The 18,969-nt window shown below is 40.6% G+C and overlaps 1 protein-coding gene across 1 annotated transcript in view; it reads right to left on the bottom strand.

Annotated features, from left to right (window-relative positions):
• arhgap10 (Rho GTPase activating protein 10) overlaps window positions 1-18,969 on the bottom strand; it is a 229,334-nt gene that overhangs the window by 120,597 nt on the left and 89,768 nt on the right. The window contains exons 2-3 of the mRNA XM_059965015.1: window positions 15,157-15,252; window positions 472-533 (exon numbers count right to left, since the gene is read on the bottom strand). Coding sequence (XP_059820998.1) covers window positions 472-533; window positions 15,157-15,252 — 158 coding nt within the window. The remainder of the gene's footprint in view (window positions 1-471; window positions 534-15,156; window positions 15,253-18,969) is intronic.

The following is an 18,969-nucleotide window of genomic DNA, read 5'->3' as shown; positions in this document are numbered from 1 at the left end:
TGCTCAAAATACTATAACTGCAGTCTGACCAGTGCCTTACAAAGACTCAGCATTACATCCTTGCTCTTATATTCTAGCCCCCTCGAAATGAATGCTAACATTGCATTTGCCTTCCTTACCACTGACTTAACTTACAAGTTACCCTTTAGGAAATCATGTACAAGGACTTGCAAGTCTTTTTGAAATTTGAATTTTTGAATTTTTGAATCCTCCCCAACAGCTCTAACAATCCTACAATGAACATTAGCCCAGAGAACAAAGAGAGAGAGAGTCTGCATTTACAACAATTTGCAAATAGTGGTGCACTGCAATCAGATTCTTGATATGTTATTTGCTTGTTGTGAATTGTCCAAAAAAAAGTTTATGCATATTTATAAAGTAAGCAAGCAGGGCAGTTCCCAGAACACAGAGCCAAAACATGCAGAGACATAATTCCTGCTTCTCAATCCAGCAAAAAGTACTTCTGCTTACCATCATTTCCCTTTGTTCCTCGAGAGTACGCAAAAATACTGCGAACTCTTGCACCGACTCATCTGGAATATAATGACAAAACAAGTTAATAAATGAGGACACTTTTGTAATGATTTCCCAGGATAGCTGCTCCTACTCTAAAGATCATTGTGAATCAGGAACGGGAATACTCTTGAGTTAGTTCTGCCATTTAAAGGCATCAAAGTTGCTTGTGACTTCATATACTTTTCAAATCCTCATATTCCATAAAACAATAGATTAACAAAAGTTATCTATTTAATATTTGAAAACAATGAACAAGTTTTGTTAATTATAATTATGTCATCCCTATAATCTGTGATTGGGCTAGGGTTAAATCGGTGGTTTGCTTGCCAGTGCAGCACATTGGGCCAGAAGGGCTCGTATCGTGCTGTATCTCTAAACAAAAAAAACATTAAAATACTTCTGGAGAAAGCATTTCACTCAAGGTCACTTTAATTTGTTTTAAAAATTCATCCCTCAACATCTTTTAGGTCTTTCCTTCCAAATGGCCCAGTTCTAACTTAAGTCATGTTAACTTAACTGACATGTTAACTGGAGCTCTCAACTAGCAGACGTAGTTTCTCCATATCCACCCCAAGAAGTCCCCTTAATATCTTGGCAGTAAACATCTGATTCCCAGAGCAGAAATTGTGTGAGATATTTTAATGAAACATTTCAATGCCACATGCCAAGTGAATTGGAGTATAATTGCAATTGAAAAGCAGAACAACATCAAGAATCTGAAATAAAAACCAAGTGCTTTCAGTGCACAGCACATAAAGCATCATCTGTGAAGAATTGGTATTTTGTCAGAACAGCAGGTCATCAAAATAAAATGTTAACTCTGAGTGAAGACTGAAGGTCTCTCAAACTGAAATGTTAAATCTGTTATTCTTTCTACAGATACTCCTGAGTGCTTCCAGCATTTGTTTCTATTTCATATTTCAAGGATCTGGTCTTCTTTATTCCCTCTTATTATGAACAATTTACAGTAAATATATTTACAGCATTTTGGTGTCCAAAATACAGACAATTGAATTTTAAATCAAACCCACCCATTTAACCCCAGCCTATTCACAGAACAATCTACAATGTACATTTTTAAACTGTGGAAGGAAACTAAAGCACCCGGAGGAAACACACAGTCACAGGAGAACATACAAGCTCCTTGGAGAAGGTGCTTACTTACTGTCTGCCATGCCACTTGCATTTAGGGCAGCAATGAAAGTCCACCATCTCTGTCTGTAAATACAGTCGCATACAGATATAAAATATTTTTTCTTTCTGCAACCATTTTTTTTAACCAGCAAAACCTGAACCTGGGGAACAGGCAAACAACTCAATCTGGCCTTTACCATTTGACCTGTTTAGCATGGGTAACCCTACCAAGAGCCAAAACACAAAGCCCAACTCCAGCCAACCTAGCTCTCTAAGTCATTGCGGGGTGCAAGCCTCCAAACCCTGTGACAAGGTTGTGGTCCACTTGGTGCCAGAATTGAACCCTTAAAGCTGTAATGGTGTCGCGCTAACCACTGCACTACCGTGAGGATTTACAGGACTCATTACTTTGGTTTTTCATGACAGTTATCCATTTTTCCTTTAGAATTGCATCCAGCTGACATGATCAGGAAGTTTGCAGACGATAAAAAAGATAATAACATGGCTGAAGGCAAAGATGAATCCTTAAGATTGAAAAATACATCAATGGACATTAAATGAGCAGATGAGAGGGAATGCAGTTTAGTTTTAGCTTGAAGGGGAGAAATGGGACAGAATAGCATGGTCATTATGCAAGAATCACCAATTATCCCAAAACAAGAGTACTGATAGAACATTAGTTATCACTTTTCACAAAGGACTTGACTCTACTAGAGAAAGTACATGCAGCATGAAAGGATAAGGCCTGAACTGGAGTATTTTTGCAGTGAGAAAAGATTAGATAAGGGTGGATTGTTTTGTTCAGAAGAAAAGAGCCTGGGGGAAATTTAATAATATAACATTTTAAGGGGGCTAGATAGGAAAGGCAAGTTTTCCCGAGTAGAGGATTAATAACTAGCAGGCATAGATTTAATGTAATTAGTTGAAGGATTAAAGGGAATACAAGTGAAAACTTTTTCATCTAGAAAGCCATGGTAGCTTGGAATCCACTTCCTAAAGAAAAATCCCTGTTGGATTTAGATCAGCATGTTATGCATACATTTAAAAATGCAAGCTACCTACAAAAGCATGCACTGAGCAAGCAGGATTAGGGTGGCTAATTCTTTCTTCAGCCAGATCGACCCAATGGCTCAAATGATTTCCTATCACAGTGCATGCATCTCTACATCTAAGAATGCTGAACAAAGAGTCAAAGGATTTCATTTATACAATACCCTTGAAGATTGAGAAAGGCTATTTGAATTAAACATTCTACTGTTTCTCATGTGACTACAGCATATTACCTTCCTTAACACTATGTGGACTTCCATTAACAATGTTAAACACTCATCATAAAATACCAGTAACCTTTTACTAATTTGAACCAGGGTCTCTTTGCTCTCTACAAAATTAAATGTGTCCAGCTCAATGTTACAAGACAATAGAACAGTAGACATCATCTTGCCATACTTGGACAAATGATGCTTCCACAAACTTGCACTCCACTGGGAATAAATTAAATCCCGGAGTTTGCTTTATGTCCTTTTAGCTTGTTTATTTCTATACATTGGCACTACTCACTTCTCAAGTCTTCAGCTAAATTATTCCCTATTCCAAAACTCTGCAACTTTAAACTTAACTAACAGCCTTTCATAGTGAACTAAGTGCTGATCCTGTAAGGCATCAACCTACAGATGAGTTTTTAAACCAAAACCCCAGCTTTTCCCTAATAAAAGACATCATTGCAGTATTTTGTAATTCTGAACAGAGGTCTCATATCTGAAACATTAACCCTTTCCTCTTTCCAGAGACCTAATCTGCCAAGCACCCTGCATTTGCTGCATAATTTAACTATTTTGAAAGGCTGGGGAGATGCCTCCAGATGTCTAGACATCAGACAGACATGCATACTAACTGCCCACAGTTCCCTGTGCAACCATGATCTGTCAGTTAATCCTCAACATGCCTCACATTTATTTAATGTGCATGCTGAAAGATGAAGTCTGAAAGGTGTTGATGTCTCTCATCCAACTATCCACTGCAACACAGATTCACCAGAGAGCCCAGCAACAGACAAACTGAAGAGGGAACAATCCTTTCACAGGATGTTAACTCCATTAATTTGAATGGAGTTGCACAAAAACATAGATTAAGTGCTTGATTCATTTTGTTTTATTGCATTGTTTTAATATACCATTCTATTGCCTTAAGTTCTTTTTAAACTAGTGACATCTACTTGACTATTTTTTAAATGTCTCTGTAGATCATTTTTAGGCATAAAAAGGCAACAAAAGTGCCTCTAGCAGTTGATGAGCAATCAAGGGACCTCAGGATGGACCCTGTCTCAGCTGGGATAGTCAGCTTATTCCAATTCTCCATGTCTGAGAAGTGGCAAAAAGGGCTTCGGTAGTGAGTAGGTCCAGGACAATCAGGCCCAGAGCTTCTCCATCCATCAGCATAACTGAAAAATTATTGGGCCGAGTATTCATTCACTCAACTATAGGATGTCATGCAAAGTCATGCAGACAGTATTCTGAGAATCTTACTGCCAGCTGGGAAATTTGCTTCCTCATTCCTCAGCATGATTTTCATTTTTCTTTGATATTTTCCCACAGGAAACTTCCACTGATGACTTTGACATTAGAGCAACATAAATTTTTAACCTCAGCTGTGTGAAAAATTACAGCCTTGACTATTCGTAGAACAACCAGGCCTTACGGCCAGTGTCCCTGAAACAGTGCCCACAAAATTAATTATGTAAACCTTTACCTCCTAAGCTCCTAGTCAGGATTGCCCTTTCAAGATAATGGGAACCTCAATTTGTGTCAGGTCCTTCAAGTGATTGGGCAGGTAGATACCTCATTTTATTCCTGGGAATCCCAACCACACAGATGGCCATGGCCAAGAACGCACACCAGCACCTCTACTTCCTCAGGAGGCTAAAGAAATTTGGCATGCCTCCACTGACCCTCAACAATGTTTCTCAATGCATCAGAGAAAGCATCCTATCTCAATGAATCACTGCTCAGGATGGCAACTACTCTGTTTAAGATTGCAAGAAACTGCATAGCACATCATTACTTTACAGTTGGGTAAAACATGACAAGCAAATATTTTTGACTGTTGCTACCATACCTAATGTATGGATTTCTCCGTATTTACTACTTATTCTTCACGTTTATTGTCAATACCTCAAATTTCTTCTGAAAGTAAACAGAGTTTGGTTTAACATAGGCAACTGGATGGACTAAGTAATCTTATTCTATTAACAAGTCCATAACTTGTTTATGGTTAAAACAGTATTATTTGCCATTTGGCTACAAGACCAAACAAACTATTTGGTCGGGCTACATGTTTTGTCAATCAAGAATTGTAACCCTGCTGGACTATCCCAGAAGGGCTGATATATTTTTCAAACCAGCAGTCTGGGAGAAAATATGCAAAGTCTACAGCATGCACCGGGACTTCTTGTGCAGCAAATATATATCAAATACAAGAATATTAGCACTAAACCTTACTGCCAGCAGAATGACAAGGATTCAGGAAAGACCATTAGACCTTGGAGCAGAATTTAGACCATTCAGCCCATTGAGACTGTTCTATTTCATCACTGCCGATTTATTATCCCTCTCAACCCTATTCTCCTGCCTTCTCCCTGTAACCTTTGACGTCCTAATTAATCAAGAACCTATCAGACGCTGCTTTAAATGTATCCAATGATTTGGCCTCCACAGCTGTCTGTGGCAATTAATTCCACAGATTTACAACCTCCTGGCTATAGAAATTGCTCATCTCTGTTCTAAATGGACATACCTCCATTCTGAAGCTATGCCCTCTAGACCTACACTCATCCACTAAAGGAAACAAAACAGGCCAAAGTCAGCACGGTTTCCTTCAGGGGAAACGTTGCCCAACAAATCTGTTAGAATTCATTGAGGAAATAACAAGCAAGATAGACAAAGGGATATCAATAGATGTTATTTAATTGGATTTTCAGAAGGCCTTTGATCAGGTGCCACACACAAGGCTGCTTAACAAGATAAGAGCCCGTGGTATTACAGGAAAGATACTGCCCTGTATCATCATAGGGGAGGCTACCCACTCGGTAGAGACCTGGGTTAAAGAACTAGAGGATAAGGGTACCAAGATAGCCTGTCATCTTATAAAAGTGCAGCACTTAAAAGCATTTAGAAGGGCTAATTGGTGCAAGCCTTGATGCTTCAGGGAGATTATCCCAACATGTAGCTGGGAAGAACCGGAAGATAGGCAGACGGGGTAGCGTGGCTCTGCTGGTAAAGTGTGGCATCAAATCAGTAGAAAGATGTGACATGGGATCGGAAGATGTAGAATCCTTCTGAGTTGAGTTAAGAAACCTCAAGGGTAAAAGGACACTGAAGGCAGATTTATACAGGCCTCCCAACAACAGCTGGGATGTGGACCACAGATTACAACAGAAAATAGAAAAGGAGTGTCAAAAGGGCAATGTTAAGGTAGTCATGGGAGATTTCAACATGCAGGTCAATTGGGAAAATCAGGTTGGTTGGTTATGGATCTCAAGAGAGTTTGCTGAATGCCTACGAGATGGCTTTTCAGAGCAGTTTGTCATTGAGCTGACTAGAGGATCAGCAATACTGGATTGGGTGTTACGATATGAACTGGAGGTGATTAGGAAATTTAAGGTAAAAAAAAATCCTTAGGGGACAGTGATCACAATACTGTATGACTGAGTTCAACTTGAAATTTGATGGGGAGAAAGTGAAGTCTGACAGCAGTATTTCAGTGGAGTAAAAAGAAGTTATACTGGTATGAGAGAGGAGTTGGCCAAAGTAAATTGGAAGGAGATGCTGGCAGGGATGACAGCACAGCAGCAACAGCGTGAGTTTCTGAGGAAAATTAGGAAGATGCAGCATAGATGTATCAAATGGCAAAATAGTACAATCATGGCTGGCAAGGCAAGTCAAAGCTAATGTAAAAGTAAGAGAGTGTATAACAAAGTAAAAATTAGCAGGAAGATAGAGGATTGGGAAGCTTTTTAAAACCTACAGAGCAACTAATAGAATCATTAGGAGGGAAAGATGAAATATGAAAGCAAGCTAGCAAACAATTTCAAAGCACTTTAGTTTTTGAAAAGCATTAAGTTAGATAAGTCACTGGGACTGGATGAGGCTACTGTGGGAAGTGAGGGGAGAAATTGCTGAGCCTCTTGCAATGATCTTTGCATCACCAGAAGGGACAAGAGAAATACCAGAGGATTGGAGGGCTGCAAATGTCGCTCCCTTGTTCAAGAAAGGGAGTGGAGATAACCGAGGAAATTATAGACCAGTGAGACTGACTTCAGTGGTGGGCAAGTTGTTGGAGAAGATCCTGAGAGGCAGGATTTATTAGCATTTGGAGAGATAATCTGATTAGGGATAGTCAGTATGACTTTGTCAAGGGCAGGCTGTGCCTTACAAGGCTGACTGAATTCTTTAAGGAAGTAACAAAATGCATTGATGAAGGTAGAGCAGTGGATGTAGTGTATATGGATTTCAGTTAAAGCATTTGATAAGGTTCCCCATGTAAGGCTCCTTCAGAAAGTAAGGAGGCATGGGATCCAAGGGGACTTTGTTTTGTGAATCAAGAATTAGCTTGCCCACAGAATGCAAAGGGTGATTGTAGGTGGTTCGTATTCTACATGGAGGTCGGTGACCAGTGGTGTTCTGTCGGGATCTGTTCTGGGACCCCTCCTCTTTGTGATTTTTATAAATGACCTGGATGAAGAAGTAGAAGGGTGGGTTAGTAAGTTTGTTGATGACACAAAGATTGGGGGTGTTGTGGATAGGTAGAAGGGTTGTCAGAGGTTACAGAGGATCATCAATATGATGCAGAACTGGGCTGAGAAGTGGCAGATGGACTTCAACCCGGATAAGTGTGAAGTGGTTAATTTTGGTAAAACCAATTTGAAGACAGAATATAAATGGTAAGACTCTTTGCAATGTGGAGGATCTGAGAGATCGTGGGGTTCATATCAATAGGACACTCAAAACTGCTGCGCAGGTTGACAGTGTTGTTAAGAAGGCGTGTGGTGTGTTGGCCTTTATCAACCATGGGACTGAGATCAAGAGCCATGAGGTAATGTTACAGCTATACAAGAGCTTGATCCAACCCCACTTGGAGTACTGTGTTCAGTTCTGGTCACCTCACTACAGGTAGGATGTGGATACTATAGTGCAGAGGAGATTTACAAGGATGTTGCCTAGATTGGAGGGTGTACCTTCTGAGAATAGGTTGAGTGTATTTGGCCTTTTTTCCTTGGAGTAACGGAGGATTAGAGGTGACCTGATAGAGGTATATAAGCTGATGAGGGGCATTGGTCGTGTGGATAACCAGATGCTTTTTCCCCAGGGCTGAAATGGCTAACACAAGGGGGCATAGTTTTAGGGTGCTTGGAAATAGGTACTGGGGGGAGTGGGTGCATGGAATGCATGGTTGGCGGCGATGGTAAAAGTGGTTACAATAAGGTCTTTTAAGAGCCTCTTAGATAGGTACATGGAGCTTAGTAAAATAGAGGGCTATGCACTAGGGAAATTCTAGGCAGTTTCTAGAGTAAGTTAGATGGTCAGCACAACATTGTGGGCCGAAGGGTCTGCAAAGTGTTGTAAATTTCTATGTTAGAAATAGAGCTGCTGGTTTGGCTCCTACGTGATTAGTCCCATCAACCCATCTTTTTGTGATAATGACAACTGTCTTTCAGAGAAGGAAATCCAAGACCCTTACAGTTTCTGCAATTGGGTCAAAAAGAAAGTGTCCAGCAAGAAAGGTGAAAACATAGAACTGAAGAGAGAGAATACACGTGTGAATTTCCAGGGCTAATGTGTCATTGACTGGAACACTGATAGTTGTTACTGCAGGAATGAAGTCACTTAACTTAGGAGGGCTGTTTGCTAGAGATGAAGTGACCACAGTTTGCTTCTATAGACAGAAGGATTACACATTGATTTGGTAGGTCTGACTCAAAGGACTTACAGCCAATGCAGACTAATGAGCCAAGGAAAATTGTATGTATTGTCACTAGGACATATTTATTGGGTATAAATAGTGTCATGCCGGGCAACATTATTAGCATATATAAGGTATAATTGTTTATATGACATAAGTCACCTGACCAGATATGACATAATTGCACCTGAGGGTTCTGAAAGAGGTAGTGGTAGAGATAGTGGAGTCATTAGTTATGATCTTTCAAAACACATTGGACTCTGGCCTGGTGCCTCAGGACTGGAAAATTGCAAATATCACTCCACTCTAAGAAAGGAGGAACGCAGCAGAAAGGAAATTATAGACCAGTTAGCCTGACCTCAGTGGCGTGAATATGTTGGACTCAATTGTTAAGGATGTGGTCATGGAGTACATGGTGACACAGGACAAGATAGGACAAAGTCAGCCTGACAAACCTCTTGGAATTCTTTGAGGAGATTACAAATAGGATAGATAAAGGGGATAGAGTGGATGCTGTTTGAATTTTCAGAAGGCTTTTGACAAAATGCCACGCATGAGGCTGCTTTCCAAATTAAGAGCACATGTATTATAGAAAAGTTACTGGCATGGTTAGAACATTGGCTGATTGGTAGGTGGCAGGAAGTGGGAATAAAAGGATCCTTTTCTGGTTGGCTGCCAGTGACTAGTGGTCTTCGGCAGGGGTTGGTTTTGGGCCCTCTTCTTTTAATGCTGTATTTCAATGACTTAGATAATGGAACAGATGGCTTTGTTGGCAAGTTTGCAGATGGTACAAAGATTGATGGAGGTGCAGGTAGTGTTGATGAAACAGGTAGACTGGAAAAAGATTTAGATTAGGAGAATGGGCAAGAAGGTGACAAATGAAATACAATGTTGGAAAATGCATGGGCACACACTTTGGTAGTAGAAAGAAATGTGCAGACTATTTCTAAATTGTGAGAAAATCTAAAATTCTGAGATGCAAAGGGACCTGGGAGTCCTTGTATAGAACACTCGCAGGTAGATTCGGTGGTGAGGAAGGCAAATACAAAGTTAGCATTCATTTCAAGAGGTCTAGAATACAAGAGCAGGGATGTGATGCTGAAGCTTTATAAGGCACTAGTGAGGCCTCACCTTGAGTATTGTGGAAGTTTTGGGCTCCTCATCTAAGAAAAGATGTACTGAGAATTGGAGAGGGTCCAGAGGAGATTCACAAGGATGATTCCGGGAATGAAAGGATCATCATACAAGGAAAGTTTGATGGCTCTGGGTCTGTACTCACTGGAATTTAGAAGGATGAGGGGGATCTCATTGAAACCTTTCAAATGTTGAAAGGCCTTGACAGAGTAGATGTGCAAAAAGGATGTTACCCATGATGAGGGAAGTCTAGGACAAGAGTGCACAGCCTCAGGGTTGTCCATTTAAAGCAGAGATACTGAGAAATTTCTTTAGCTAAAGGGCCGTGAATTTGTGGAATTTGTTACCACACGCAGCTGTGGAGGCCAGGTTGTTGGGTGTATTTAAGGCAGAGCTTGATAGGTTCTTGACTGGACACAGCATCAAAGGTTATGGGTAAAAGTCTGGGGAACAGGTCTGAGAAGGAGGAAAAAAAAGGATCATCCATGACTGAATGGTGAAACAGACTCGATCGGCCTAACTCTGCTCTTACGTCTTATGGGGGAAATGGGAATATTTGGCTCGATAGTCAGGATGGTGAAGAGAGGTTAGAGGAGAGTCCTGTAATTCCCCCCTTAAAGTGATCGCTCTTCCACTCATGCAACAGAGCCAGTACAAATTAGACCAGTGACCATACAGTCTCATACCCAGGGAGGGGGCTTTGGCCTGTGACCCCTCCAACCACATCCCCCAGGACAGGATAAGAAAAAGTGATGTGGAGTGGATAATGATCAGAGTTTTCTGCTAAGGAACTGGTCGAATGGGGAGTGGGGTAGATACAGACAAAAGCCAGGGGAGCCTCTGGCCATGTAACTATTGAGGATATGGGATGCGGGGGGAAAGGGGTTGCTAGAGTAACTTTAACTAACAGAGAGATGGGCGTCAGAATAGGGTGGGTGCCTGTTATCCCATCAATTGATAAATACTGTAACTTGCTCCTACTTCCTGAGGGATCTTAATTGGATCAAGTGGCAGCAGCAGCTAAGATTAGGTACCCCTCCTTTCTTGAACAGGAATTAAAGACCTGGGAGGAGAGGAACACAATAGAAGAATGGACTAAATCCTTTTACTGGTGGGCTTTAATCACAGATCTATACCATGATCATGATGAGGATCATAAATTAACCACAACCATGGTGGTTTGCTTGGTTAAAACAGCACAGGTGTTTAATATTTTGAAAATGGGTTAACCCTTAAGAGCAAGTAATTTTCTGAAATTGTTTGAAGTGCATAGCTTGCAGGTTTCAAACGTTGCATAAGGTGTGGCCACATACGAGTTCACTAAAGTAAGAGCAAGTATGTGTATGTATAAGTAAGAGTCATGTGTTGGCTCAATCAATATTGGAAGTTTGAATTAAACCTATGCAGTGGAAAAGGTGACCAACTGAAATGATTTGCAACTGACTCTGCAAAGTGAATTTGTGGGAGCCCTTATCTTTTAAGGGCATGTGCCTTTAAGTTGTTGTGTGAATGTGTTAGTGTGTTGAGGCCCCCAACTATCCAACTTTTCTTTCCTTTTCTATTTTAGAAAAGTATTGAAGTTTTTTTTTAAACTGTGGAAATTTAACTGTTTTTTCTATGTTTTGTAGTTAATTGTGAAGGTTCTGAAGGAAGAAAATTACAAGCATGGATTTTTGTTTTGTCTTATCTGTGTTTTTACTCTGTGTTACTTTACTTGCTTTCTACAGATTGATTTTAGAAGAGACCCAGATTCCACACCAGCCATGTGGAATCCAGGTTAAGGTGATGGAAATCGGTGCATCTCTATTGCGAATACAAGTCATCCAGATTACAGAGCGAAACTGGCATTTAAAACTGTGACAGTTAAAATGGGAATTTAGAAATTATATTTTGGAAGGTTTGGGGAAGCAATATTAAAATTTGTTATTTTTGCTAAACATTTAAATACCTAATGATTAACTAGGAGGGGGTGAATGTGCATCTCGCTACAGTGCAGAACGATGAAGCAGTGGACTCTTTGACAGCAGCAGCAATGACAATTACCTACTGTGTGAGTTCCTATAACACGTTCTTGCAGATGGCGTGTGAATATGCAAATCACACTGATGTTTCAGATTACTGGATATGTATGAAGACTCAAAACAATGATAAAGGGTACCATTAATATCTATCCCCTTTGAAGAAGAAAAGGACTACTGCAGGAACTAGTCTAGCTTCTCCAGCTACAGCATTCTATTTTGGGGGAAGTGGGGAGGAGGCGGTCCACTCCAACAAACCTCATCCCATAATGTGGTAGTGTCCCTAAAGAACCTGAGCCTTAGTAACCCCCAGTGGAGTAAGTGCTTTAAGGGCTGGTATTTCCCAGCTTATGATTTATCTAATCCATAGGATACCAACCCTGAGAGTGATTCCCCAACCAACAAGGGGAAAGAATGTTGGTGTAGGTGCTATGATGAGCACAGGTCAAATCACACAGTGGGATATAGAGATTGTGAGCAGGAACAATAACCTGGAACAACTGTGTCTATGCCAAATGGTGCTGAGAAGGTGGGCATTGAATGGTACTTATTGGATAGGTAGCTCCTGGGCCTACCCATGTTTCCCCACAGGGAGGTATGGCTGCTGCTATCCGGGTATGTTGTACCATACATATATCTTCTTAGTGGCCTGGATGAACATCCCACCCACGATAGCTGGTGAAGCAAGAGGCGTATAATAGAGGTTTTAGGTAACAGCCTTTCCCTCATTTAGGCTGTCCCAAGTAATGATACTCATGGCGTCCGCAATGGAGGCCAACAGCCAAGGCGTACAAATAGACAGTGGATGTGTCAACCTGGGAGTCAGCTGAAATGGTGATGTTCGGACAGTTGTGTTGCAGCATCAAATGGTTTTAGAATATTTGCGTGTTCATACGCAATCAGCTTGCAGAAATTACGCACTGTTATTGGCCAAAGAGAACTGCCCCTAGATTCCTGACAAGTCAGGGAACATTGCTCACCAGGCTGAGCAATCCAAAAGTTGATGAATAAGATTAAGAAAGTGGGGGACCAATTCATTAACTACTCCACCCTAGAGGAAAGCTGGTGGACTATCATGTTACAGTGGAGAGTGACTGCTGCCTTGTAGTACTGGGTATTGTATTTTTACATCTTATATGTAGCACAGTGGGACATCCACAGGGATTATATTAGCCTGTGGGCAGGGTGTCACAATGTCACATCTTTCAAGGGGTATATCGTAGTATGAAAGGTTAACACTATCTGCCGGTCGAAAGCTGATGCCAAGGTACTGGCTTCTAGCATCAAAGTACTACTAGTGTATAAATACAGTCCATGTGGAACTCTCTCTCTCTGGGCTCACCAGGGACTGGGGTTCACAAGACTGGTGCCACAAAAATATTAGGAAGTGTGTTGCAGATAGAGAGCTTGTATGCATACCTAGTTAGTATCTCTGTAACTTGAATGTCCAAGTGAATGCTTTAGTGTTTATCTTTGTCTTGGTCTTGTTAATAAATAGTTAAAGCTTACTTTTAGTTCATGTCTTCTGTTCCCTTTACCAAATCTGTGAACCTAATTCCCTGCAACAGACTGTCTCACGGTCTTTGTATTGTGCACATAAAGAGATATATGATTTTAGTGGATGGGTTAGAAAAATTCTTAAAAGTTAAGGAAATTTGTATTTTAAGTTATTGCTGAAAAAATTTTGAAAAGCAACTGCAATAATATTTTGGGTTAGAATGCTTATCTGACACCAAGTTCAAGTTCAAGTTTAATTGTCATTCAACTATATGTGAATACCCATGCATACAGCTGAATGAAACAGCCCTCCACTGGGGACAAGGTGCAAAACAGTACCAACAGTCAGGCAGAGCACAAAACACGTATAGCACATATAAGATAGCAGTTAACATATTGTGTGTGCGTGTATGTGTCACACACACACACACTCTCTCTCTCACACACACTCCACTGGAAGGCAGCACCAAAACCAGCATGAATGCCGTGCCACACTGCCTCTGGGCTCTCCCCTCCTTGATAGCTGCAATAGGCAAGTCTGCAACATGAGGCCTAGTTGTCACTACAACCAAGACCACGCAGCTCCACTGCCGGTGGTCTCGCCAATAAATCAGTGAATCAGACGTAGTAGATTACATTACTAAAGTCCAACAGGGTCTTGCAATTGCAAGAAAAACATCCAAGATAAATCACTCGCTGTTCGACTGCAGACTACCACCTTTACACACCAGATCCTATGGTTCTATAGCAGGCAGCGATGCAGTTGCTCCAGCTATTCTGCCAATAAGCAGCTCAGTTTATGAGGTGGACCTGCAGTGTTCAGTTCTTAATATCCAGTATTGTCTTGCAGTCATAAGAATGTTTAAACAAAATCAAAAACATCTTTGATTGCCGTGGGGAGGCCACTGCATCCGAATGCACCACAATCTTGCGGGAAGACCAATGCCTGGTCTAAACAGTTTATCTCTACAGAAATCCAAGTTTCCAATGCTGATGTGAACCGAAGCCAGCTGTGACATTTTCAATCCTGCCATATGCCCTCCGCCTTCCCCTGCACCTGTGTACTCAGCACAACCTCCCACAGATTTCCCAGTCGTCAGGCTGGGAAAACTGCTCACTGGCCCCGCGCCAAGAGCAGTGGCTCCATTCCAATGACTGTTGGGAGTAAATCTGGAGAATTCTTTTAAGTCTACTTAAAATCGTCCAAAAAAACTGGAGTGAATGAGTACAAAACTTAGAAATGAGCACATCTTAATAATTTTTAAATTACATTTTTTTAGTTTACTGAACAACTATGAGTACCAGAGACATTTATAGGCATTTAATAACAGTGATAGCTGACAATGCTGGAGGACTAGCTTCCCCTTTGTTGATTCACCTCCAATGCTGCATTCTAACAAGTGCTGGCATTAGATGAGTGTGTCTGAGCCACATTGGAACAAAAGGCATGGCCCTGATAGAGACAACCAATGATTTGAGGACAACAGATCTGCCCCTTTATTTTGTATCTGTATAACTGATATAACTAAAATACATATACAAGTGCTTAGCAACAGAAACATATGCTTCAGTCACAATGAAACTGAGTTACTGTAACTCATACAATTTGAAGGAGACAATACTGCAAAAAGGTTGTTATCAGTTTACATATCTGAAGATGTTATTTGAAGCTAAGTTGGATTTTTTTCTGATCAAAGCATAAAATCCACAGGACATTTGAGCTAAAAGACAATTCAGGCCCGCAGTTTTCATGAATATTGCATTTATTTTAGAATTACAACTGTTTCTCCAGAGACATGACACTGATTTTTTTTTCAAAAGTCTGGATGTCATTTTCAGAATCAAGAATCCAAATACATTTTCTTCTATGGCAGTCATACAAGAAAAGAGGCCAACTTACCTATACATCGTTCATCATCTGTCTCAGCATCGCCAATAAACTCAAAGGAAAATTCTCCAAGAGACTGAGCAAACTTCTGCTGTGCAGTTGAAAGATCTGAAATGCAAAGATAAAAACCCAAATACATTTAAGAATTGTTTTTATTTATAAAACACAGTATAGAAATTCCCTTTAAAAAAAACCTCTGCTGCACAAATACACTAAGTAAATAACTATTAAAAGTAAACATTATGAAATGAAATCCAGAATAACACAGGTTTGAGAGCAGAGATTGGATTGCAGACCTTCCTATGGCTATTATTTGATGGCTTATCCCTACAGAAAGTCTGATAGTCAAGACCCATAAAAATTACAATGCAAACATTTTGTTAAAATAAACAGCAGCCAAGTTGAAGTTACAAAGTATCAACACTCATGAACATTATTTTAACACTTCTTTTATTGCATCGCATGTTGGTTAGTTTTGAAACTAATCAAACAGTATGCTTATACCTACTTAGTCATTGATAACCATGGTCATTAGTCATTGATATTAGTTACTGATAATCATTCCACTGGCAGCTGTGTCCATGAAATAAGACTGAAAGCTTCGAGGTAGCATTGAAAAATATTCATAGTTTTGCTTTTGCCACCTCTAATCTTCAATCAAGAAACTTAAAAAATGTGCTTATTCATTTGCAATGAATTACACATTACATTATGTGCCAAAGAGCCTGAATCACTCTGATTTCCCTGTGGAACACTATTTCTTTGTAAATTGAAATCAAAAATCAAGATACTTTGTACATTCATGTTTTTTTAAATTGCAAAGAAGCCATGTAACCCAAATCATTCACACACCCATGAAACAAAAGATTCAGCCACAATCCTGATCAAGGGTAACACTTAAATAAATATATGGTGCTTAATCACCTAAAATCTATAAACTACCAAATTTGCTTTGGTTCACTCTCTAAGCTTTTTTTTAATCCCTCAACAAGTTGAAATAATAAAATTGGCCTCAGAAGACATCTGAAGCTACACACAGGAAGTCTGAACACAATGGAAGGCATTTAATCTTGTTACTGCAAGATCAAAACATTGGGATCCAGCCATTTTCACTCTAAGCAGCACATCAGAAGCAATATTTTCCCTTTGAAAAAAATAACCTCAGTGTGATCTTGTTTTGAAGCTGGAAATAAAGTGTGAAATATATTACAATATGTGATTTTTTTTATTAATTTCGGTAGGAAATTAATTATTAATTTGAAGTAGGAAGAGAAAGGGGAGTGGAACAAAGAAGAGAGCCTGATTGTGGAGAAAGGATTTGGAGACAGAAGCAGAGAAGAGGAGGAAGCAACAGGGAAGGCAAAAGAGAAGAAGGTGTATCCATCTCACCTCAAATGCTGAACATTTCAGAGGATCTGCATTTAAGTGCCATTACAAAGAAAGCAAGGCAATGCCTCTACTTTCTTAGACATTTGGGAAGATTTTGCATTTCATCTAAAACTTAGACAAACTTCTATAGATGTGTGGTGGGAAGTATATTGGCTGGTTGCATTACAGCCTGGTATGGAAACACCAAACAACCCCATCAGCCAGATCATGCTCACCAGGTTCAGGAACAGCTATTACCCCTCAACTATCAGGCTCTTGAACCAAAGTGGATAACTTCACTTGCCCTATTACTGAACTGTTCCCACAACCTACTGGTGACATACATGTACTTTGATAATAAATATACTTTGAACTTTGAAATGGACAAGAACAGATAAGAACAAAGTAAAGAGCAAAGAGAACAAAGAATTGAGAGGGAAATTTGTTCACACTGAAGCAGTGCAAAAGCCAGTACAATGACACAACAGTTTATGCCACTGCCTCATAAATCCCTGAGCCTTGGTGTGATCCTGACGTTGGGTGTACTCTGTGCAGTGTGTTCCTGCTCCATTAAGTTGTTCCAATTTACTCCATAACCCCAAAATTGCTGGCACATTAAATATCAACTGGAAACTATTAACACCTTAGTGTATGTTACTAGATTTGCAAGATGATGCTGGCGACTAACGGTGATGTTTTGCAGACTGCTCCCTAACCTACCAGATACTCTAATTGATGTACTTCTGAACTGTCATCGCTGCCTGTAATTTCCCTTTAAGGGATGTACTTTTGAACAAACTGCTGCTTTTGCTATCTCCTGGGGGATTCAGCAAACTAGACTCTCCAGAGTCCAGGTACAGCCCATACTACCATTGCTGGGGGTGGGCACTGTGATAAGGCCTGCTAAACGGAAGACGAACCCATGTTCAGCTCCATTACTCCGTGCCAATTAAAGCGTTGAGCAAGATTAAAATCATCGAGACTGAGAGCAGAAAATGAACAGGTGTTCAGCGCCATCTGCCTGGTCTCTTCTAGCTAATACCATCAGGCGGGAGTCTCAAGCCCACACTGCCAGGTTCAGGAGCAGCTGTCGCCCAATATCCATCGAGCTTCTAGACTGGCTTCACTTGCCTTAGTGATGAGCTGGCTCTGCATCTGTGCACTGATTTTCGGACAGATGGATTTTGGAAAAATAAAGCAAGGGATGCGTGTGCAAGGATAACCTGGGGATTCATAGATAACGGAACCAGCTAGTGTACAATTGCAACAACAACCCTGGTTGTGCTATTGCACTTTTGCACATCTAGCCATATTCTTCCCAGAAACAAAGATCCCCTTTATCCTCACAGCTCCCACCTGCAATGAATCATAATGTGCTACTTCTGCCAATCTAGCACATTGCCAGCATTACAGACATTTACCTCCCCTTTCAAGATTCCAAAGGCAATGTTCTCATTGCAACAGTGAATCACTCCAATATCATTTACCACTCTCTGCAACTGCAGTAATTGCAAACCTCGCCATTTCACTTCTTTTCCAAACTATGGTCTCCTCCAGATGAAACAGTATTTAGAATCTGAAAATAGGGTGGTAATTGTGACAAGAGCGTACACCAAGCATTTGGTGAGAACAGCCAGACGACTGGATTTACACTGTAATTCCACCTCCTTCCTTGCCAACCATATTTTTCCAAAACTGTCCCTCGGCACTAACATCACCTCCACTAAGTCCGTCAAATCCAATGGTAGGAAAAGCAAACCAGCATCAGTGCTGACTCCCAAAATGAAATCACCAGCATCGAGGTTCTAACCTAACGGTTGCACTGTGTCATTCACACTCAACATCAGACCCCAGACAAACAGCAAGAGATGTTTTTTGGCATACAGAGGAAGTACTTCAAGAATGCTCTCAAAGTCTGCTTGCATCAAAATATAATATCCTCATTGACCCATGGGAATCTAAAGCCCATGACAAATCAAAACAGAGTGTGCAATTGGGATGATGCTGAAAGCATTGAAACTCTGCCAGATGTATTCAAAAGCCCGGTGGAAAGAGCAACAGGAATGTACCAGCTCTCATAATTATCCACCTGCCACATCAATCATTCACCTCTGGCACATTTTGCAGATTCCACAAAAGTGGCGTGGAAGCAAATCTTTCTGAACTCCGAGCTGTTTCTGGGACAAGACCTCTAGTTAAAGAATTACACTCTCAAAAGAATTGCAACATCAACATCTGCAGAATCAGAACAAGAAGGTTTATCATCAGTCTTGTATGACTTGAAATTTGTTTCTTTGCAGCAGTACAGTGCAAATTTAAGAATCCTTATTGATGAATGCCACACCTAGGAGGCATTGCCTCTTGAAAATATCGCTGATGAGGGGGAGGATTGTGATGGAGCTGGCTGAGTCTATAACCTTCTGCCATCCTCTAGTGATCTTGTGATACCAACAGTCA

This window comes from Hypanus sabinus, chromosome 3 (assembly GCF_030144855.1).
Source record: "Hypanus sabinus isolate sHypSab1 chromosome 3, sHypSab1.hap1, whole genome shotgun sequence".
NCBI classification, from domain to species: domain Eukaryota; kingdom Metazoa; phylum Chordata; class Chondrichthyes; order Myliobatiformes; family Dasyatidae; genus Hypanus; species Hypanus sabinus.
The sequence above is the reverse complement of the archived record's forward strand: the minus strand, read 5'-3'. Positions and strand labels throughout refer to the sequence as shown.